We start from the raw sequence: 24658 nt of genomic DNA, 5'->3' as shown, positions 1-24658 counted from the left end.
CTACCCCCTGTCCCCCAGATGAGGCACTTGTCTGTGATGCAGGAGCCTTTTCTTCTTGCGGGGAAGTTTCTTTTCCTAGATTTCCTGAGCTAGGGGAGTTTCTTAGGTCAGGATGAACTACCGGGCAATGGATGGGAGGAACTGGGAGAGAACCTCATCGGGTAGATCCGGGGTCTGGAGCAACAGCTGGATTTTGACGGCCGAGTTGTAAAAGGTGCAATCTACCTGGGTTCCTACACCATTTCCTATTTTCTTTTCTGAGATCAATTCATTCCAATTTGGGTCCTTTCTTCTCCTGGACCAAAAGAAAAAAAATTTTTTAATAGAAGAAAGTCATCTGTACATTTATTCATTCTTTCAAAAAATGTATATTGAGTGTCTAATATGTGCTAGTTATGGGGGATCCCACAGCAAAGGAGAAAGGATATAGAAAGGAAACTCTGGGAAGAAGTGGTTATTTTACTATAAAAAATTCAATGTTTATATCCATACATGGTTTTCTTCCTCCAAAATCTCTGATTGGAGAGAAAGCCTCAATTCTCTCTGCTACTGCTTCAGTGAATGTCTTCCAACATCAGCCTTGCTAGCTTTGGGTAATTGCAAGCCATCTGATTTAGTCTGAATTGTTTTATGGGCAGCTCCTGGCAGCCCAGTCTGCCTCCCCACCCAGTCAGGAAGAAACCATTACAATCAGACGTGTTAGTTTTGGTTTTGACCAAGTATTAGAAAAACAAACTTTGCCAACTGCAAAGTTCAGCTCTGTCAGTGGCCTCAGTTGAGAGGATTGAGGGTTCCCTGCCTGAGTAGCTGAGTGAGGTGTGGGTAAGCAGATCGGTACTCCGTTATCCCAGGGCTCCTTGATAGGTGCATTCAGAAAGAAAATACAATTCCAAGGTGAACTTGCATGTGATACCTAGGTTAAATAGTCAGAACATTTTGATTTGGTTGGCTAACTGAAGGGTGGGTTTTTCTCTTAAATTCTTCTTTCTACTTTCAAACATCTTTGTGGGGAGAGATTATCTTCTTACAAAAAAAAGAAGAAAACAAAACCCAAGTCTGGCCCATTGTCTGACGAATTATACCTATCACTTTAAATAATACTTGCACACCCCATCCAGCTGTAGTTCAGGCTGACATTTTTATTTTTAAGCCCAATCAAATCCACCTCATTTTATGCTGTTTAAGTAGCAGCATCAATTTTTAAAGCCTCTAGTTTAGTCTGCATTAGTAACACAATATAAAAATTTAATGTACTGTAACTTCTCTTCATTTGAGACCTGGGAAGATGCTCTGCTATTTTCTTCCCAAACTAGAATTTAAAACAAATATTAATTATGGGTAAATAAATGATCCATGGAATGGGTATTGTGTCTGTATTTGTGTGTGTGTGTGTACACGCGCGCAGAGATGAGATGGAGTGATAGATTTGGATCTATCTGAAAGGGAGGATCCCATTCAACCTGTCAGTCAGAGCTGGTTGACTCTGCAATCAGAAAAAAAGTTCCCTCTCCCACATTTTAGAGTCAGTTATCAGAGTCAGTGATTAAGGAATGAGTCAGATGAGCCCCATTTCTCAATGGGTACTGCACATACAGAGTTTCATTTGCATGGTGTTTGTGGCATACCTGCAAATTTTCCTGAATGCTTTTGCTCTGTCACCTTCAGTTAACAACAACATAAACAAACAAACAAAAGAAAAACAAAAACTCATAAACTGATGTTTTGCTTTTAGGTGGGCAACAAAATAAATCTCTTTTAGGTATAACTTTTCTCTCCCTTCCCCAGTTGTCTCCACCCCTCTCTTCCCTGCTTCAGTTCATTTTGCCAATTATTAGCAAGGAGAAATCTAGTTGTTATGTCGCTGCCAGCCACCCCTGTGCCCTCAATGCTCAGAGGGTTAAAAGATATTATAATTTGAACAGAAGTCGTCTCAAGGCCTACAGCTGGCTAATAACAGAGTTGTATTGAGCCGGAGCAAACCCCACAGCTGTGACTTTTCGCCACAAGGCGCAGGCTAGACGGGGCTCTAATCAGATGGGCCAGCCGGGCAGTGGGGCCAGTGTCTTTATCGGCCAGATGGTGTGAATTTAGACACTTTTGTTATGCAATCGCAGGGAGGAGTTGGGGAGAAGAAAACAAAACAAAAGCTACCATGCTGTGCGCTTATTTGAGTTTGAAATTAGAGACAGATTTTTGAAAGTTGAGGGTTGAATTTTAAAAACGATTTTGGAGGGGAAAGGGCACGCTGGCTAGGAGTTTGGCTGACTGGACACTCCATGCCCGAGACTGGCGCTTTTTTCCCTTTGCTTATCCCCCATCTTGATCCCTTTCTGAAAAATGCAGGTAAGATTCAGCCTTGGGATAAAATTTTTCCTGTTCCCCACCTCTCATCCCCAACTGGTTTGATTTTTATTTTTCTCTTTCCCTCTCCAAAGATCCCACAAGGAGATAGGGAAGGTAGACGAGGGCTGTGAGCAAGCAGAGAGTATTTCAGGTAAAAGGTTCTCCAAATAAGGACTAGAGTAAAATAAGCCAAAACATGCCGAGTGAGGAGCAGAGGAGGAGCTTTCATTTTCATTCATTAGGGGGAAAAAAGTACTTTAGAGCTTCCCCGTGGAAGTTAGAGACACAGCCTTAACCTAGTGCAAGTTCAGTTTCCTCTTCTCTTTGTTTCCCATCTTTTCTTATTTTTCAGTCTTGTTCAGTTTTTAAAAAATACTTTTGGACTTAGAGCGACTGGCTTGTTAGAAAATATCCCTAAGAAACCTTTTAATGACAGTAACTGAACCTGAAGTTGGTCACACAGGCTTTGTGTCTATACTGAAAAGAAGGGAGATTTGAGCTGGTTATCTGAGTAATTCAGGGACCTGGTCCTTCATGTCAACGCCCCATGTCCCTGATCTCAGAGCAATTGCTTGGGGGAATGTGAGTTCATGAAAGTCTTATATTCTGTACTTCCCTTTGCTTATGTTACTATTGTTGATTTGAGGACTGAATGTCATTCAAGAAACCAAATAAAGAATAACCAGGACATCTTGATGAGCCCTTTTCTTAAAAAAAAAAAAAAGAATTAGCTTTGGCTAACCCAGAGAAATTTGATGAAGGACTCAGATGGGGTGAATACAGTCCACTCCTATAATTTTTTACCTTCACTATTATAGTCCAACAGCTGAGTGCTTGTTGCATCTTTTCTGAGTGTTAACATTAGAGATTATACTTAAATATGTTACTGTTGGAAAATGGAAGATTGGCCCCTAAAGTTTCTCTGCATTTTTCTTGGAATATCATTTCCTTCCCTGAGCGGATTCCCCACATTGTATTTCCCTGGCACCAGGCTTACATTTTTATCTATTTTTCTTTTCGTCCAGAGAAAGTCCCCACGGAGAGCAGCTGAATTCAGCTGAGCAATTTTGCAAACTTACTTGGCTTCCTCAGAATCACTCCTTCTCAAACTAAATAGATTGGCACATTCTGAATGTGTTCTCTTGTAATTAGATTGTACTTAGACTCACACACAGATTGAGGTTGGGTTGACCTGCTGGTGATGTCAAAGAGGAGTCTCATTAGAAGGTCTTCAGATACCTAGCATGGATAGGATTTTTGAAATTGTCTTGATAAGAAAAAAAGGTTTGTCTGGGCTGCAAAGGTATTCTTCTGATGATATAAGCAATAGAAATAATAGAGGTGGGAGACAGGAATTGGGAGGGAGGTGGGGAACAATGAGGGGGATGGGTAAGGAGTTGGGAAAAGAGACAAGCGTTTTGGGAGGTGGGAGAGCAGCTGGCCAGCATTTTTATTGGTGTTAATCTTGGGATGGGCTTCCCTTGTGGCTCAGTGGGTAAAGAATCCACCTGCAGTTCAGGAGACCTGGGTTCCATCTCTGGGTTGGGAAGATCCCCTGGAGACGGGAAAGGCTACCCACTCCAGTATTCTGGCCTAAAGAATTCCATGGACTCCATGGGGTGGCAAAGAGTCGGACACGACTGAGTGACTTTTTCACTTTTCATACCAATCTTGGGATGGGTTGGAATTTTCAAAGTTAAGACTTAGTATAATTTCACAGCAAAATATTATTCAGAAAGTCTCAGCGGCAAACGCTAGCATCTAAGAAAGTTGAGACAAGCTTGCTTTTACTTCCTACTAATTTGATTAAATTTCTCCAAGCCTTATCATGCCCATTGGGTGAGTTTTTTTAAACATATCTCACATATGTTTAACTTTTGGAGAATGGTAGAATTGTTCACTGAAGAATCCAGACATCCCTACACATGACATATGAACTTGAAATTTCTTTTTAAAAGTATCTGTTTGTTTGTTGATCGTTCTGTAGAGGATCAGAGAGTTCACTGTGGGGAACCAGAAAGCAAATCTAAGACTGGGCTGGTGTTGGGCCTTTGGGTCTTTGCTACCACATGGCTTCATCCATTTCCTTAATCTGTCACCACTTTTGCATTGAAGGAATCTCATAGCCTTGTGGACTTCTTAAACCTAGAAGGGACTCTAGATAATCTAGTCCAATACTTTAATCCCATGTATCAGGAAGGCCAAGCCCAGAAGGGTTAAAGAGATTTGACTACATTCATGCAGCTGACTAATGACAAAGTTGGGTTAGACGTCAGAGCTCCAGTTCCCACTTAACCAATCCTTCAATTGTGCTGCATCATCTTAAACCATAGAGAGGCTATCACAGGAAGGGCAACACTTACACAAATTTGGTTATTGCTGGTGTTTATGAGATGTATTCTTCAAGTGGTATGGATGATAGTGCTGCTTTTATAAGCCGTGTCAAGACTCTGTCCTTTACCAACTACTGTGATGGTGGATTATGTCCTTGGATGAGCTGAGAGGTATTTAGAAGTCTGTGGTCCTCTAGAGTCTGTCATACAGAGTGAAGTCAGAAAGAGAAAAACAAATATCTTAGATTAATGGATATGTGGAATCCAGGAAAATGGTTCAGATGAACCTATTTCTAAGGCACGAATAGAGACACAGATATAGAGAATGGACATGTGGACACAGTGGGGACAGGGAGGGTGGGATGAATTCAGAAAGTAGCATTGACATAATACACTCCATGTGTAAAATGGATAGCTGGTGGGAAGCTGCTGTATAGCACAGGGAGCACAGATAGGTACTTTGTCTGACCTAGAGGGGTGGGATGGGGAAGTGGGTTGGGATGGGGAAGTGGGGTGGGAGGGAGGGCCAAGAGGGAGGGGATATATGTATACCTATGACTGATTCACTTTGTTGTACAGCAGAAACTAACACAACATTATACAGTTATTATATTCCAATAAAAATGATTTAAGGAGAAATTTAAAAAATTGAAGTCTGTGGTCCTGACAAGAAGCAGACAGGCAGTATGGGGATGTGATTTTCCTGTGCTTCTGGCCACCCAGCCTCCCTTGCTCTTTTCATATTTGTTTAGGTCTTCCATGCCTTTTGGAGGGGACTGTTTTGTTCTCTTTAGGTCCTACTGAGTCCTTCCCATCTCCACCTGTTGTATTTGCTTAGCGCCCCTTCTTTCTCTCTTCATCTAAGATGATCCCACAAGCATTTCTCCAGTAGCTACCTGGCACCCAGCACTTTGCCAGATGGTAGGAAGGAAGTCTCGGAAGGCAGAATTTTCAGGATGGGACCTACCACATGCTAAGTCCCATTTCTGTTCCAGACCTGGTGAAAATGATTAGAGATATCTTTTTACACTTCCTGCTTAATCCCCACCCCCCCATTAGACAATGCACACCATAGATCTGGTAATCTTCCTTCACCTTTAGAAAATGATGGAAATGAATTAATAAATTGATGAATGAATGATTATAAAGTACAGTGAGTTCTGTGAAGAAAGCTGTTATGTAACTAAGGTTTATAATAATTCAGGAAGCTACTTGGGGTCTTTTTTTTTTTTTTAATACCTCTTCCTTTCCCTTATTCCTTAAAGTATTTATTAAGAAACAAAGATCTAAAAAAATATACAATAATAAAATCATTCAACATGGAGATGGAGGTGACCTTCTAGATCTTAAAGTCCAAGTATCCATCATTCAGGTTACAAATAAAGCTCTGGGGAGAGTAGTGATTTGCTGACAATTACCAGTTTGTAAGTCATAGATGGAGAATTTGGATGAATAGTCTTGGGCTTCATGTTTAGTGTTTTTGAACATAGCCATACATTCATGCTCAAGCAGCTGATAGTTAAGCAGCTACCAAGAATGTACTCATTTTTGTGAATGTTCATAACATTGTATGCTCACCGTACTTTCTGGATTTTAACATGTTTCGTTTACTCTTTTCATTCCTTCCCAACCTACAGTCGGTGTTGCGAAAAGAAAAGTTGTGGCAACCGAAATGAGACTCCTTCAGACCCTGTCATCATCGACAGGTAGGGGGAAAAAGTGATTTTATTTTTTTAAAAAAAAGCATTTCTGGTTTTTCTCTTTTAGAATCTCAGCTCTGAGTACTAATCACTGGGCTTTGCCATAAGGTTGGTTACATGTTACCTGCAAGGTATGGAGCTGGTCTGACACGTGTTTTCTTGTTTTGGTTGGTGTTTCTTGGAAGAAGTCAGAACCTTCCTTTTTGAACAGATGTCTCTATCTTTTTCAGGTGCTCTGACTTCAGCCTAATGGGAAAGGGTGGTGAAGAATGCCATCTCTCCCACCGGGCAGAAATAGGGTCTCATTTAGATTCCTAGAGGAGGCAGTGCAGTTTCCTAGAAGAGGCAGTGCACCCGAAGTTACGTGGTCACTTCCCCATCGCTCTGTGATTGCTGTTGGACTTGAAGACTGTCAAATTAGATTATGGCTTGGGGATGATGACAAGCTTTCCGTTGCACAGGGGGAGGTTCCTTTCTACCACAGAGGGTTGCATTCCAGTTCCTATGTTATGTTCAGAATGGAAAAGATTCTTTGGGACAAGATGCTAATTCATTGAAATATGATTTCGGCCTCCTCGGCTGTATGTTTTTGTGATTGGAACCAGAACTTACAAACCAGTGAAGAAATACCAAATTAACTTCCAGCAATCATGTAATTTTTAAGAAATCCCATATTCCCACCCCTAATTTTTTCTCTTTCGTTAAAAAACAGAAGAATTCCCTCTTGCTTCTTTCTTTGGGTTTTTGTGTTTCTAGACAGGTCCTGAAATGGATTGGAGCGGCCGCAGTCTCTAAAGTTGTTATTCCAATATTCCAGCAAATTCTCAGTTGGGAGAATGGAACCTCTGGCATTCTTCCCAGAAAGCCAGCTTGCTTTCTTTGTGGAAAGTATAGCATAGCCCTAGGAATGAGGAGGCTGGAATTCTGATCCTATCCTAGCTTCTAACCTTGGACACAGCACTCAACGTCTCTGCTCAGTGGTATCACAGAGGGTATAGTGTTGGAGGGTATGGCTTGCTGTTGGACATTGCAGAAGGTTGCTAAAATATACATGGCAGTTTTGCAATATTCCCTGAGATGCTTGGAGGAAGGTGACAGTCAAGTAGGAAATGTTTGCTGGATGTATAGAGTGCCTTCACCATCCTAGGAGGTTCAAGTGAGACCCATTTGAGGGAGTTCTTTGGAATTCCTTTAGTTTTTCTGAAAGCAAATAGAAGCTTAAAATTACTGAGTTGTAGGAACTCTGTGGGACCAGCTGTCTTCCTTGTTTGATCGGTGAAAAGGCTGAACTCAGGAATGGTGATGTGACTTGCTCACGATTATACATCCGGTTGGAGTGAAGCTGATGCTGGGACACAGCTGTCCGCACTTCTGGTCTGTGATGCTCTTATTTTCACAACCCTTTCCTCCCAGCACTCTCTGTCCCAGTTTATACGATCACACGTAATATCAATATCACTTCCCAGGCTTCCCTGGTGGCTCAGTGGTAAAGAACCCACCTGCTAATGCAGAAGATGCAGGTTTGATCCCTGGGTCAGGAAGATTCTCTGGAGAAGGAAATGGAAACCTATGCAACCTGCTTCAGTATTCTTGGAATCTTCATTAGAATCTTGTCTAATTGCTCTTGACTATCTTCTGGGCTTCCCTTTGCCTTCTTCCCTTCATTTGTGGAAGGGAGAAGGTATGAAAGCAGAAATCCCATGGAGAGAGGAGACTGGGGGCTACAGTCCATAGAGTTGAATAAGAGTCAGACACGACTTAGTGATGAAACAACAACACATTTCCCAGCTTCCTAGTATACCCTGGGGTGCTCTGCAGGATATGAAGCCTATGAGAGCGGTGTAGACACGGATCCAGTCCTTTCCAGCATGTCCACTGAGTTCACTTATCTTTGTCTAGTCCTTTTTTTAAAACTAACTTTAGTTCCTCTTTCAAGAAAGTATTCTAACCTCATAGTTGTAATATCTTTTCTTGTAATAAACACCCCATAAACCAGCTTTAGAAATGTTTGCAAACCCATAAATGCCTACCCGCACCTTACATCTCATAAGCACACATTCTAAAGACTCTGCATTTAGTAGCTGTCCTTTCTCTAAGAAACTATGTATAGCCCGAATGCAGGGAGAAAAATACGCTATGTTTTCTTCCCACGTAATACACACATTAATGTACAAAGGCTTTGGCATCTATGGAGAGAAAAAATTTTCAGGTTATGTGCTTTCGTTGTGCTAGAACGCTTTAAATTCTTCTGAGAAGGTTGGAAATTGTGTTTTAGCTGTGTTTTAAGGAGCTTTATGTGACGGTGGCATTTATTTTTATTAGCTGGTGCACAATTAAACAGCCTGGTGATGTCTGCATCGCTAGTAATATGTGTTACTTCTGAAATGTTGTATATCTGCATGTGGAAACATACATACCAAAGGGTGCTATAAATTGGCCGGGGATCAGGTTTTCTTTAAAGAACTCATCTTGTTATAAACAGATGCATTTGTTCGGCTTCCCCATCAGAGGGTTTTGTTTGAATATACTGCTTGTTCCTCTATCGGAATCTTGTCTTTTTGTTCCTGACTGTCTTCGGGGCTTCCCTCTGCCTCCTTCCTTTCATTTGTGGAAGGGGAAGAGGATTCAAGGCAGGCTTCCCTTTGCCAGAGGTGGGATGGGTGGCTTGTGTTGTCAAGCAGTACCTCTGGTCCCTGGGTTCAACACCTGCCACCTTAGAGATGTTTAGATAACCCAAGAGCTAAGGGGTTGAGATAACCCAACAGGTGCTAAGTAGTCTATTTTGGATTTCCTCTGAGTAAATATAGAACTCTCTTCTTTGCCCTTGTTCCTATACGTGGACTAATTATCTCCTCCTCCTTCTCACTCCATCTAACCAGATGCAGTTAATTTACACTGTCTATCTTTGAATTTCTCACACAACAGCCATGTTCCACTCTTACTGCAGGGAAACTGGTTTATTCCCTTGAAATTGTGCAAGTTGGCGGAGGAAGGGGACCCTTCAAGACTGGTTCCCAAACTTTTCACAGCCAGGGACTCCTTTTATTTTTTCCTTTGCAGAACCAGGTTCTGCAAGATTTTGCCTGCCAAGCTGCAATGAACAAGTCATAATACAGCTGTAATTTAATTTTTATTACTTGAAGATGTACAACAGAATGGGAAGGAAAAATCTCATCCCAGAAATGCCCTTGATCTTGGGACTTTCCTGGCAGTTCAGTGCTTAAGACGCCATGCTTCCACTGCAGGGGGTAGGGGTTTGATCTGTGGTCAGAGACTAAGATCCTGCAAGCCTAGTGATACAGCCAAAAATAAAGAAATAATTTTTGAAAATGTCCTTAATCTATTCAATAACCGATCAGAGTTTCTGCCTGGGATGAGAACTGCTAGTATTACCACGCTAACTTGCTAGACTGCCAGCTCAAACATGAAACAACCTGACTTTTCACTTAGCCCCACATGACCACGTCCTGGGCAGACACTCCATTTCTAATAGGCTATTTGAAATACTACAGATAGCTTCCTCAACCTCATAGCCCCTTAACTGAAAATCGTTGGATTTTCACATGGGGCATCCCATCAGAGACTGTGTTCTCCATTTCCTAAGACCTAGCCCCATACTGGGAATTTTTTTCCCCTGCCTATGTGACTGCCATCCTTTATCTCTCTAGAAACATATATTTAATTCTTATTTTCAGTTGTCTTTGAAGTATGCTTTTGTGAATTCTTGGGCAGCCACACCCCTTTTCAAAAAGCCAGACCAACACACAGCCCAGTAGGACTTGCTGCTAAGTCACAGGCCCCCAGCAGAGCCTTCCTTCTGTGTAGAAACACATGCACAGCGTGGCAGTAGCATTTATTCATTGTGAGTATAAAAATCTAAAGTTCCTATCTGGAAAAAAAAAAAAAAGCCACAACAGAACAAAACAAAACAAAGTCAACAATGAAAACATATTCCCTACTGAGGTCTTCAGGGTACACCTTGTCCATAAAGATCTCTGGGTGGTAAATAAAAATAAAAAGACTCAAACTGATTTACATTTTGGGGTTTCAGATGGTGGAGGTGGTTTAGTTGCTAAGTCATGTTTGACTCTTGTGACACCATGGACTGTAGCCCACAAGGCTCCTCTGTCCATGGAATTCTCCAGGCAAGAATACTGGAGTGGGTAGCCATTCCCTTCTCCAGGGGATCTTCCTGACCCATGGATCGAACTCTGAGCTTTTGGTGTTGTAGGTGGATTCTTTACTGTCTGAACCACAGGGAAGATCGAACCCTGATCTCTTGTGTTGTAGACGGATTCTTTACTGTCTGAGTCATGGGGAAGCCCTTGGTGGTCCATGGAAAGGATTTTAGGGACATTCTCACTGACTTGGGAGAAGGATAAAGAGTATTTATTGTTCTTGTTCTTATAGCCTCATGAAAAGTCAGATGAGAGGAGAGGACAAGGGTTCTTTTTGGATATTTGTAGGCTGCCTCTGCCCGTGATACTTTCTGTTAAAAGGGCAGCTCCAACCTATTTCTCACATGATAAATATCCCAAAGTTTTGACTTTGGATCTTGGTCTTCTATATTTATGAACTCTTCTTCTGCTTCCAGAAGGACTATTGTAAATTTTGATGGTTTTTGTTTATTTTGTTTTTCAAGAAGCCAAGCAAACATCAGAATAACCTTTATTCAAAAGATTTATGCAAAAGGATCTGGTATTTATTTGCTCATGAGCGGTTTTTCTGATATTATCTTCCTTTAAAAATGTTTTAAGAATTATGGTTATATATATAACATAAAACTGACTATCTTAACCATTTAAAAATGTATAGTTTAGACGTATTAAGTGCATTCACCTTGCTGTGTAACCATCACCACCATACATTTACAGAATTCTTTTTGTCTTCCCAAATGGAAACTCTGTACTGATTAAATCCTGATTCCCCCTTTCCCCTCTCCCAGTTCCTGGCAACTGCCATGCTGCTTTCTACCTCTATGAATTTGACTCCCATAGGTGCTTCATGTAATATTTTATTTATCCTTTTCTGACTGGCTTATTTCACAGAATCATATCCTTAGGGTTCCTTCATGTTGTGACTTATGTCAAAATTTCTTTCTTTTTAAAGACTGAGTAATATTCCATTGTATAGTGATATTCAGTTCAGTTCAGTTCAGTCGCTCAGTCGTGTCCGACTCTCCGCAACCCCATGAATCATAGCACGCCAGGCCTCTCTGTCCATCACCAACTCCCAGAGTTCACTCAAACTCATGTCCACAGAGTCAGTGATGCCATCCAGCCATCTCATTCTCTGTCATCCCCTTCTCCTCCCGCCCCCAACCTTTCCCAGCATCAGAGTCTTTTCCAGTGAGTCAACTCGTCGCATGAGGTGGCCAAAGTATTGCAGTTTCAGCTTTAGCATCAGTCCTTCCAATGAACACCCAGGACTGATCTCCTTTAGAATGGACTGGTTGGATCTCCTTCCAGTACAAGGGACTCTCAAGAGTCTTCTCCAACACCACAGTTCAAAAGCATCAATTTTTCGGCGATCAGCTTTCTTCACAGTCCAACTCTCACATCCATACATGACCACGGGAAAAACCATAGCCTTGACTAGATGGACTTTTGTCGGCAAAGTAATGTCTCTGCTTTTTAATATACTATCAAGATTAGTCATAACTTTCCTTCCAAGGAGTAAGCATCCTTTAATTTCATGGCTGCAATCAGCATCTGCAGTGATTTTGGAGCCCCCAAAAATAAAGTCTGACACTGTTTCCACTGTTTTCCCATCTATTTCCCATGAAGTGATGGGACCAGATGCCATGATCTTTGTTTTCTGAATGTTGAGCTTCAAGCCAACCTTTTCAGTCTCCTCTTTCACTTTCATCAAGAGGCTTTTGAGTTCCTCTTCACTTTCTGCCATAATGGTAGTGTCATCTGCATATCTGAGGTTATTGCTATTTCTCCCGGCAATCTTGATTCCAGCTTGTGCTTCTTCCAGCCCAGCGTTCCTCATGATGTACTCTGCATATAAGTTAAATAAGCAAGGTGATATTACATTTTATTTATTCATCTGTCAGTGGACACATGGATTGCTTCAACCTTTTGGCTCTTGTGAATGATATTGCTATGGACATGGTTGTACAAATATCTCTGTGAGTCTCTGTTTCTAATTCTTTTGGAAACATATGCAAAAGTTCAACTGGCGCATCATGTGGTATTTTAAAGAACTGTCATGCCATGTCCATAGTGGTTGCACCATTTTACATTCCCAGCCATTTCTGCCACATCCCCACATCACTTGTTATTTGCTTGTTTAGTTTTGTTTTGTGTTTTGATAGTTGCCATCCTAATGGCTATGATTTTTTTTTCTTTTTTCTTTCTAAGTGATCCTTTCTCCTGCTGCCATCTTGGTAGGCATCTTCATCTGCTTCTCTCCCTGTGGTCCAAGCTTCTCGTTTGCCTTTTCCCTGACAACTGGCACATGCTTTTCTTTCTTCTCTATGCCTCACCGACTACCTCATTCACTGAGAATGAGTAGAGTCTGGAGAAGTGTCTGGATCCTCTTTCCTCTGGGCTGTATTTGTTATTCCTCTATCCATGTATCACTGAACTCTGCAAAGTGTTATTGGTGGAAGGGGAGCTTTCAGAGAATATCTTTTGGAAGTAAAGCCCTTATTGACCGTCCATGCATGCTAGAGGGTGTTGCCTTAATTCTGAACACTGAAGTTTTTCTTTCAGTTAATTTATCAAATGAAACTCCATACTCATCTATTCTTGATTTGTGATGCAGATTCTACTTTTAACCTCACTGTCCCTTTCAGCATAGAAACAGTACTTTAAAAAAATTATTAAAAAATTAATAGTTGCTTTACAATCTTGTGTTAGTTTCTATTGTTAGTTTCTACTTCCTGACAGGCTCCTCTGTCCATGGAATTCTCCAGGCCAGGCAAGAATACTGGAGTGGGTAGCCATTCCCTTCTCCAGGGGATCTTCCTGACCCACGGATAAAACCCAGGTCTCCTGCATTGCAGGTGAATTGTTTATCATGTGAGCCATCAGTGGAGGCCAATTAACACTTACAATGTTGTGTTAGTTTCTACTGTACAGCAGAATGAATCAGTTATGTGTATACATGTATCCCCTCTTTTATAGATTTCCTTCCCATTTAGGTCACAGGGCACTGAGTAGAACTCCTTGTGCTATACAGCAGGCTCTCATAAGTTATCTGCTTAATCCATGGTATCAATAGGGTATGAAAGTGAAAGTGAGGTCGCTCAGTCACGTCCGACTGTGACCCTATGAACTGTAGCCTACCAGGCTCCTCTGTCCATGGGATTTTCCAGGCAAGAGTACTAGAGCGGGTTGCCATGTCCTTCTCCAGGGGATCTTCCCAACCCAGGGATCGAACCCGGGTCTCCTGCATTGTAGGCAGACGCTTTACCGTCTGAGCCACAAGGGAAGTCCCATTAATCGGGTATATATCAATCCAAATCTCTCAGTTCCTCCCACTTCCCCTTTCTCCACTTCATATTCATAAGTTTGTTCTCTGCAACTGTGTCTCTATTTTGGAGAAGCAGTTTTTGGATAGCTGTTGGAATTGAACTGTAGGTGAGATTTATGCCCACAAAACCTAGTGGATTCTTACCATCACAGGCCACTGAGGCTGGTTTTCAGCCTGTGACCATCCCCTCCCTCTCCCTGGAAAAGGACCAGCCAGGTATATCAGTAGTAACTCCTCCTGAATGAAGGACTCTATATCTGAGGAGGAAGGGTAAGGATAGTACTCAACATTTATCTGACACTTAATGGGCACTTATTGCGTGGGGGACATCATGCTAAGTAATTTGTGTTCACTTAATAATCTTAATTGATCTTCAATAATTGAGAAAAATCTTTAATTTTACAGAGGAAGAAATGAGTCTGAAGGAGGTAGGTAACTCAGCCAAGGTCACAAAGGCAGTTTCCATGGTGAAATTGGAGCGTCATCAACGGGTGGAAGTTATGATGAAAAAGAGTTCGGCATAACAGAAGGAAAAGCTTTCCAGAATTTAGAGCTGTTGAAGGACAGAAAAGCCTTGTGAGCATAGTCTTAAGAACTCCTGATAGGAGGACTAGAGAAGGGAACCATTCTCTGGGAAGTTGTGGGCATCACTGGCCTGTGGTGCTAATGGTTTAGTTGCTAAGTTGTCTCTGAGTCTTGCGACCCCATGGACTGTAGCCCGGCAGGCTCCTCTGTCCTTGGCATTTCCCAGACAAGAATTCTGAAGTGGGTTGCCATTTCCTTCTCCAGGGGATCTTCCCGACCCAGGGATTGAACCCACGTTTCCTGCATTAGCAGGCAGATTCTTTACTGCTGAGCCTCCAGAGAAGCCCAGATCACTGGCCTCTGAAGTATCATTTAGCTTTGAGACAGTACAAGTCACATTCAGTGGTGTGAGAGGTTTGATGGAATATCGGTCCCCAGAGAGACAACATGGTTTAGCAGGAATGGTCCAGGACTAGGATTAGGACACCTGCTTCTGACCCCGGATCATTTAGTAACTTAGCTGTCTAATGTCACAGAGGTCATGAGCTGCCTCCCTAAGTCTCAGTTTCCCTGTCTGTAAAATGAAGTGCTGTGGATTAATGATGACCTTTACATTACCTTCCAGCTCTAAAACCTCTGCTTCTAGCCAAGGCCCAGATTTGGGTGTCAGACATGCTAATTCATCTTCCTCGCTCATCAGTAATTTACAGGAGCTCTTCACATGTGCCATCTCTGCACAGACTCCTCATTGCCAGGGTAGTGGAGCCCAGTGCTGTGAAGAGTCTATGAGATCGTGGCCCTCAGCTTTTTTTTAACAGTGAAAATTCCATTCCCTCCGAGAGGTTTAGATTTTCTCACTAAAATCACAGATTATTTAACCAAAGTGAAACATCATTCTTTTATATTCTTCTTCCTTTGTTTTCTACCTTTTCTAGTTTCTTGGCTGTTTTGGGGAGATGCAGGTAGGAGAAGGACTCCTTTACTTTCTGGTGAGGAAAAAACGTACCTTTGGGTTGAAACACTTCACTAGATGACAACCTAAGCCAAGTGATAAACAAGAAACAGAGTTTGCTTTGAGAAAGTCATTCTCCTCTTCCTGATTAAAGAGCTGAAAAGTTATGATATTCATTTCTGTAGTTGGGTTAGTGTTTTTTTTAATTAAAAAATTTATCTTTAGTTCCCCCCTCCAAACTCCCCTCTCATCGAGGCTGCCACATAACACTGAGCAGAGTTCCCTGTGCTGTACAGTAGGACCGTGTTGGTTATCCACTTTAAATACAGCAGGGTGTGTATGTCCATCCCAAACTCCATAACTATTCCTTCCACCCATCCTTCCCCACTAGTAACCATGAGCTCATTCTTGAAGTCCATGAGTCTGTTTCTGCTTTGTAAGTAAATTCATTTGTATCATTTCCTTTTATAGTCCACATATAAAGAATGTCATACAGTATTTTTCTTTCTCTGTCTTACTTCACACAGTATGACAATCTCCAAGTTCATCCATGTTGCTGCAATGACATTAGTTCATTCTTTTTAATAGCTGAGTCCTGTTCCACTGTTTATCTGTCCCACATCCTTTTTTATTCATTCCTCTGGGTTTTTACGAATTATACTGACTCCACTTGACTGACCAGTCTTCTAGACTTCAGAACTTTAGCATTTGACACAAACTAGGCGAGGCGGCTTGGAGAAGGAAATGGCAGCCCACTCCAGTGTTCTTGCCTGGAGAATCCCAGGGACGGGGGAGCCTGGTGGGCTTCCATATATGAGGTCACACAGAGTCGGACACAACTGAAGTGACTTAGCAGCCGGAGCAGCAGCAGGCTAGACGGCTATACACTGATTCACTCCCTCGTTAATTCATTTACTGACTTTTTTTCCTGTAGTTCAGTTATTAAGCAAATATTTGTGAATCCCTGGCTCTAAGACACCATCAGGGAATACGACAGGCACAATTCTACTCTCATGGAGCTGACAGTTTAAATAACCACACAGAGAGAAATATATTTACAAACTGTAAAACTGCTCTAAACACTAGGTGAGTGGGTGCAAGAGAGGTTTCAACTTTCCAGTCCCATCATTTATTTCTCCAAAAATCAACGTGGAATCAAGATATTTGTTCACACACAGGCTTGAATATGCCCCACCATCTCCCTTTGCACACATCTGTCTTGCCTGGAACCTTCACCCCCAACTTTCTGCCAATATAAATTTGATCCCCTTTATAAGACCTCTTATGTAAACCCGGGGCGAATTCATGTCAATGTATGGCAAAACCAACCAATATAATATTGTAAAATAATTTGCCTCCAATAAAAAATAAATTAATTACTTAAAAAAATTAAAAAAAAAAAAGACCTCGTTCAGATTCTACATTTCCAAAGATATCAATTCTTGTAGTCAAAGTCTTTTCCCTTGATACGTGTCACATAACCTCGCTCTTGTTAAGATGTATGATATTGTTCTCTCTTTCCCTGTGGGCTTGCCTTACACTTCCAACTATATTGTAATTCTTGGATGTCAGACACCATATGTCTCTTAAGCCTTGACTCTCATATCATTAGCTCTGTGATAGTGTTAATAGTATTACCTCTCCTGTTGAGTTGTTTGTTGTGTTAAATATGAATGTGTGTATGGTGCCCATATAGTGCATGATGGAAGAGAATCTTTTAAAAAAGTCAAAGCAATTATTAGCCTTGGTCTCTCAGTGTCTAACCAGTGGTTCAGATACTATAGACACTCAGTAAATATTCGTTGGCAGGTTAACCTCTGACTGCCGGACATCAGAGAGTTGAATGACTGAGTCTTTTGCCAGTTTCTATAGGACCTTTCTTGTAAGCACTTGTATTTGACAATCACTTAGCAATCTCCCCCTTCAATGACCGAGTGGTACAAAACAATGCCAAAAACAGATCACTCAGGTTGTAAGGCAGAATGAATCATTCAGTAAATATTTATCGAGGGCCTGTCATGCCATGGACTTTGCAGAGTGCTCTTAGGGAATACTAAGATTGAATAGACACACAGCTTTACTGTCAGGAGCTTATAGTTCAGAATGAAAAATAAAAGATGTGCAAAAATAACCATGATGCAATGTGAGATGTGAAAAGTGCCACAGAAGAGGGAGAGATAAAACTTTAGAAGATCCGAAGTGGGGAAATGAATTTCATCTAGGCAGTCGTAGAGGGGCTGAGAGCTGTAACTTGGACATATACAGTCGAGGTCCAAAGGCATTCCAGGAGAAGGGAAGTATGTAGGAAAAGGCATGTGGAAAGGAAAGAATTTCTTAAATCTGCTTGTAGTTTTAGAGGTGCATAGATATGAGTAGAAGGGGATAGGAGGGGCAGTTGGAAAGATTATTTGGGTCCAGATCGCCGAAGACCTTACGTGCCTTTACACAAGTACTTTGACATTGTTGTGTTGGCAGTGGGAGGATAGCAAAGGATTCTGACTAGTGCAGTGTCATGGTCAGGTGGGTATTTTGGAGAGAGAACTTAGAGGATTCATTGAGAGAGCATGGAGAATGAATGTAGAGGAAGCTGCGAGAAAGATGTTAACAGTAGTTCACAAATGCGTTTCTTCTTGTGGCTCTTTGGGGATATTTATGTTTACCTGCCAAAGCCTGGGCATTATTTCCATCACCCTAACTCAGGGATGGAAGTCCTGGGACTCCAAGTTCAATGCTGTAGGCCTGGCATGAGGAACTGGCCAAGTTGAAAGAGCATACATGTTTTTAGTCCCAGGAATAAAGATGTGTTTGCTTCTCTGCTCCCCAAAAGATTTCTACCAGGAATTGCGAAGATGGGCACAAGCTTCAGATTTTGTGAAATAAAACATCCCGGTTTCTGCTTTGTTTCTTTCAACTTCTTCTGGGCATGTATTCCTTCTTCCACCCTCAGCAGCCGTTGGGAGTCAGTTTTTCCCTACCAGATACCAGGCACGGAGGTGAAAGGCCCATTTTTCTCACCTCTCTACAACCCGCTTCCCCTCCCCCAAAACGCCCACCACTGCAAAGCTTTTGCTGATGTTGCCACTTGTCCCCATGAGTACGCGTCCTTTGTTCACTGGGAAGCTCAGATCCTTTGCAAAGAACTGCTGTTGTACCATCTGGCAATCTGTGAATTTTTTAGTAGTCTGGATGCTTGTAAGAAAGCAGAATTTCGGAAGGCCAGACTTGAACCATTTATAAGTAACGCAGAGGCCCAGCTGGGTGTATGGGGTTATTCAGAACAGATAGTGGTATATTTCATCTTCCAGCTTCTTCTTCAGAAAATCATGTGATGCGATTAAATAGCAGATTTGGCAGGAAGGAGGTGAGTCCAGGAATGGAAAAATAGTACTCTGAAATTGTGCTATGTTGGAAATAAGAAATAGACATTTGTTTGTAAGAAAGGTACCTTTTCCCAAAGTTGTCTGGCTGACTTTGAGGAGAAAAAAGGACCTGGAACTTAGGAAAGATGGAGAAGACTACATGTTCACTCAGAGAGAACTTTCTAGAACTTCTGGTTATTTGCTTTCTCTTCGAGCAAACAGGTCTGGGTAAGTTTTTCTGGGTCTCTTTTTTGACCCAGCCAAGGGGTTACCAGACCCAGTGTCTGGAAAATAGGACACATATCCCAAGGAGATGAAAAGGTTATTGTCCACAGATGATTTTAAGATTTAAATCTTGTATGTGTATGCCTAGTTGTGTCTGACTGTTTGCAACCCCATGGACCTGCCAGACTTCTCTGTGGGATTTCCCAGGTAAGAATACTGGAATGGGTTGCCATTTCCTTCTCCAGGGGATCTTCCTGACCTAGGGATCAAACCCAGGTCTCCTGCATTGCAGGCAGGTTGTTTACCATGTAAGCCACCAGGGAAGCCCTTTCAGATTTAGGGTTCTACTTCCTAGGGCTTGACTAGATTCTTTGTTGATTGAAATCTTCTAAGATTTTTTCTTTGTCGCTCTGTTCTGTTCTGTGCAATGACCTAGAGTTGCTCTGGAGGAGCCATTTGATCTAAAAGGAAAGTGTGTGAGTGACAAGATGCCCAAAACACATTAGGCAGCCTAGACTCAAGTCTATAGGGAGTCAGCCTCTTATCAGTCTGGACCAGGTAATTAATGGAGTGATTGTTCTCCAGAAAGGTTCTCCTCTAAACTTAACTTGTCCTAGCCCCTCAAGACCACCAAGGAACCAGAGCTGGTGAGAAACATGGCAGCTGCTGTCATCCAAGAGGAGCTTTCGAGAACTAAGTAAGGGAGAAATTCCTACTCTCACGGAAATCATGGCAGGAATGAAAGAATTTGGAGGGATGGAACCATTGGATTCAGGCCAGGACTGTGGGGTTAACATCTCCTTTTATTTTTCCCCATGCTGTACAGCATGTGAGCCCCTTCCCTGGTGGCTCAGATGGTAAAGAATCTGCCTGCGATGTGGGAGACCCAGGTTTGACCCCTGGATTGGGAAGATCCCCTGGAGGAGGGCATGGCTACCCACTCCAGTATTCTTGCCTGGAGAATCCCATGGACAGAGGAGCCTGGTCAGCTATAGTCCATGGGGTCACAGAGAGTCAGACAGAACTGAGCAACTAACACTTTCACTGGCTCTGTCATCCCACGTTTCAGATGAGAAAACCCAATTGAAGAGCAACTGTTCCAGGGGCTGTGTAACAAACAGGTCAGAGATTCAGCTGGGATTAGAGACAAGATGTCTAGCTCCTAAGACAAAGCAGGGATGGTCTGTGAAAGCTGAGGGAGGGAAGAGAAGAAACTGTGATGTTCAGGTTGATAAATTGTTGCTGTATTGCAAAGCTTCTTACCTGCCTGAGCTTCGAAGGACTTATCACCTTCTGAACCAGAGACCAGATTGATGGCATTAAAAAAAAACAACTTAAACTGCACTGCTAAGTCACTTCAGTCGTCCGACTCTGTGTGACCCCATAGACGGCAGCCCATCAGGCTCCCCCGTCCCTGGGATTCTCCAGGCAAGAACACTGGAGTGGGTTGCCATTTCCTTCTCCAATGTGTGAAAGTGAAAAGGGAAAGTGAAGTTGCTCAGTCATGTCTGACTCGTAGCGACCCCATGGACTGCAGCCTACCAGGATCCTCCGTCCATGGGATTTTCTAGGCAAGAGTACTGGAGTGGCTTGCCATTGCCTTCTCCGCTGCACAAAACATATTTTTTTAAACTTTCATTTTTGTTTATTAAAAAAAATATTTTTGGGGGGCCATGCTGAGAGACACATGGGAATCTTAGTTCCCTGACCAGGGATCGAACTCAAGCTCCCTGCATTGGAAGCACAGAGTCTCAACCACTGGGACCACCAGGTAAGCCCAGACTCCTGGCATTTTACTTGACTGTAGTTAGTTTGCCTGTAGCCAGTTTCTTCTGTGCAGAAAGGCTTTTTCTTATTCCAGAAGAGGTAAGGTTGTATTTAGGACATAGATTTATGACCTGTGGGTGGAGTGCTTGAAGTGACTGTTATTCCTGCCATATGAGGACAGTGCTGTAATCTCAGATTTGGGTTTTCTGCTCCTCTGCCATTCAGGCATTCACCCATTCACTCATCTCTTCCTCTTATTGTAGCTGGGGTTGCCAGATTTAGCACATAAAACTATAAGATGCCCAGTTACATTTAAATATCAGATAAACATGAGTGGTTTTTTTAGTATAAATGTGTGTGTTAGTTGCTCAGTTGTGTCCGACTGTTATATGGACTATAGAACACCAGGCTCCTCTTTCCATCAAATTCTCCAGGCAAGAATACTGGAGTGGGTTGCCATTTCCTTCTCCAGGGATCTTCTGCACCCCGCAGGGATCAAACCCGGGTCTCCTACATTGTAGGCAGATTCTTTACTGTCTGAGCTACCAGGGAAGCCCTTTGTATAAATACGTCCCAGTTAAATTTGAATTTCAGATAACAAATACATTTGTAGTAGGAATCTTTCCCATGAAATACACTTTATGAAGTGAAGTGGAAGTGTTAGTCACTCAGTTGTATCCCACTCTTTGCGACGGGCTTCTCAGTCCATGGGATTTTCCAGGCAAAATACTGGAGTGGGTTGTCATACTCTTCTCTAGGAAATTAAACCCAGGTCTCCTGCATTATGGGCAGATTCTTTACTGTTTGAGCCACCAGGGAAGCCTGAAAAAGTATTCATTGTTTGGCTGAAATTCAGAATCAACTGGCATCCTATATTTTATCTGGCAACCATACCTGAATCCCAGTTTCTTTTTTTTTTTTAATTTTTAAAAATTGCAGTATAATCGCTTTACAATGTTGTGTTAGTTTCTTCATTGTAATGAAGTGAAATCAGATACACACACACACACACACACGAATATCCCAGGTGGCACAGCAGTAAAGGATTCACCTGCCAATGCAGGAGATGCAGGAAGACATGGGTTTCATGGGTTTGATCCCTGGGTAGGGAAGATCCTCTGTAGTAGGAAAGGGCAACCCACTCCAGTATTCTTGCCTGGAAAATTGCATGGGCAGACTAGCCTGGCAGGCTACAGTACCTGGGGTCACAAAGAGTCAGACAATACTGAGCACACCCCCCACCCCATCCCCTCTGTCTTGCTCCTTCCTCCCACCACCACCCCAATCCCACCCCTCCAGGTCACCACAGAGCACTGAGCTGAGATCCCTGTGCTTTATAGCAGCTTCCCACTATCTGTTTTACACACGGTAGTGTCCATATGTCAATGCTTCTCTCTCAGTTCATCCCCCACTCACAAGTCCATTCTCTATGTCTGCATCTTGATTCCTGTCCTGCAAATAGTTTTATCAGTACCATTTTTCTAGATTCCACGTGTATGCATCGATCTACGATATTTGTTTTTCTCTTTCTGACTCACTTCACTCTATCTGAATCCCAGTTTGTCATCGGAAAAAGAGGGAAGTCAGGGCTGCCCTAAGGCCTGGGGTAAGAGGGGAGAGATGCCTGAAGGAGCTCTGAGCCCTGACTGGCCCCAGAGCCCATCAGCACATGTGCAGTCCTTCCTTGTCGTGTTTTTTTCTGTCTTCTTTTGGGGTTCATCATCTTTCTCCTCATGTCCATGTGGAAGTTGATTCACACTTAGGCTGAAAGGTGAGCAGGAAACTTTGGCGGCATTACCGATTCAATGGACAAGAGTCTGAGCAAACTCGAGCAGATAGTGAAGGACAGGGAAGCCTGGTGTGCTGCAGTCCATGGGGTCACAGTCAAACACCATCGAGGGACTGAACAACAATCGGCATCTGGGGGGCTCATCTTTACCAGTTTCTACACCCACTATGCGTCCCTCCCCCTCTCCAGCCTGTCTCTTCTTTCTCTTTTGTCACCTCTTGGGGCCTTGGTCTCCTGCTCTGTCTAGACCCTGTTTTATGGACTTGTCGCCTCCTAGGCATTGCTTTTACTCCAAGTCCACTGTCCGTCTCCTGTTCACTCTCTGCCTTTCCTGAAAGTCTTTGTTTGGGCTTCCCCGAGTCTCTGACTCCAGTGCTTCACACATGTGGGATTATTTAGGCTCAAGTGATAAATTGCATGAAGTTAAAGGTAAAGGGGAAGCTCCTCTCTCCCCACTTGGTCTTGGCTGACGTTTGAACAAGAGCCAGACTTTCCTTCGAGTGAATGCGAGCAGTCCACTTGGTGCTTGCTCAAGTCAGTTGAGAGTGGCGTATGAATTTTATCATCCAGATGTTGAATCACAAGATGAAGGGTAACAGCACGTAGACATCTATCTGAGTAATTTAGTGAACTTCAGGAAAAAAACAAACTATACTTCGTTGTGCAGTGGAAGCTAACACAACATTGTAAAGCAATTACATTCCAAAAAAAAAAAAAAATCTAGCTTCAAAAATTTGATGTCATGTCGAGTCAGCCTGTGTAAAAAAGGGGGCAGTAGATTTAAAAGTTCCCCTTCTGCTTCTCTCATGCCCCATCATTATCCCCATCTCCTTCTTTCACCTTTGTTAATCATTCTCCTTCCTGCCTTCACCTTTAGGGTCTCCCTAATTTCCTTCCCACTGCCTTGCACCCTTTTTTTTTGTGCTGAGCCTTGAAGCTTGTAGGATCTTAGTTCCCCAACCAGGGATTGAACCCAAGCCCTCGGCAGTGAAAGCTCAGAGTCCTAATCTCCAGACCACCAGGGAAGTCCCTGCCTTGTGCTTCTAGTGATGACTCTGACCTTGAACAATGCAGGTGGTCAGAGCCATTGCCATGAGCCGCTTGCCCCTAAAGCCTTACCCCCCAGTCCTTCCTTTCACCTTTTCCTTCCCTGATGAGGAGTGAGATGCTGGTTTCACTGTAGGTGTTCCGTTTACAACTGCAGCTTGGCGGTTTTCACTTCGAGCGGAGTCCATTGAGCTTGTAAATTGTATTGGATCAGTGAGCCTGTAATGAGACCTCCAAATCCAAACAGTGCAAGTCTGCTGGGATTTTATTGTTCATAAAGTTCCTCCCCTGGGGAGGCATAGAGTCATTAGGTGTGCACTGTGTTTAATATTTGGTCATGAAAGGAAGCAATAATTTTCTATTTTTACGATGGCTTCTGAGTTTTTAAAGCAATTGTCTAATTCCCGTCACCGAGACTGGAAGCAAATGAAGCAGGCATTAACGTGAGCCTCTCCTGTGTATGGTTTGGGCTGGGACATCTCGTTTAGTATCTTTCTCCCCCCTGTGCCTGACCTTGCCTCCCTTTGATGGCGGGGACCTGCCTGCACATGAGTGTGCTTTACGTGGAGGTCCCTGAACTCTTCCTTGTCAGGAAGAAACAGTCCTTAGCTAAGGGGGACAAGGAGCTCTGGGTTCCTCTTTGAGAAGCCCTCTCACTATCCTTTAAAACACTCCCCTCTTTAGATGAGAAAAGGGCTTGACATTTTTCAAAATTGACTTGTCCCTGAAAACTTTCGCCTCCTTTTTTTTTTTTTTGCTTTTTAAAACTTTGTTTCAGTGTAACTATGCTTACAGAAATACACTCATATGGGTTAATAGAATGCAATTTAATCTATCCTACACAATTGGGACCAAAACCCTGGTACATTGTTTGCTTCAAAAAAAAAAAAGGATTTGCAATCTATCTCCTCCTTTCTTAACCCCTGATTGGGTAGGGTGTTTTGAGTGTCACACCTCTTCTGAGAATTTCCAACCTAATCCAGCACCAATGAAGCCCCAAATCGAGGTGTAAGATCTTGCTTTGTGAGGAGGGGGATGGCGTAGCTTAGAAACTTCTGGAACAGACCTCAGGCTCGGCAGTAAACCTAAGTACTGGCAGATTAGAGCGAATAGAGCGATTTGCTGAGTTTGTA

The 24658-nt window shown here is 42.7% G+C and overlaps 1 protein-coding gene across 1 annotated transcript in view; it reads left to right on the top strand.

The window, feature by feature from the left end:
• EBF2 (EBF transcription factor 2) overlaps positions 1 to 24658 on the top strand; it is a 222576-nt gene that overhangs the window by 5658 nt on the left and 192260 nt on the right. Inside the window, exon 6 of the mRNA XM_055427247.2 lies at positions 6314 to 6382. Within this exon, the coding sequence (XP_055283222.1) occupies positions 6314 to 6382 (69 nt within the window). The remainder of the gene's footprint in view (positions 1 to 6313; positions 6383 to 24658) is intronic.

The sequence above is a fragment of the Moschus berezovskii genome, chromosome 7, assembly GCF_049115385.1.
Source record: "Moschus berezovskii isolate FMDL1 chromosome 7, NW_MosBer_1.0, whole genome shotgun sequence".
In the NCBI taxonomy this organism is placed as follows: domain Eukaryota; kingdom Metazoa; phylum Chordata; class Mammalia; order Artiodactyla; family Moschidae; genus Moschus; species Moschus berezovskii.
Note: the sequence above shows the minus strand (reverse complement) of the source record. Positions and strands in the feature narration are given on the sequence as shown.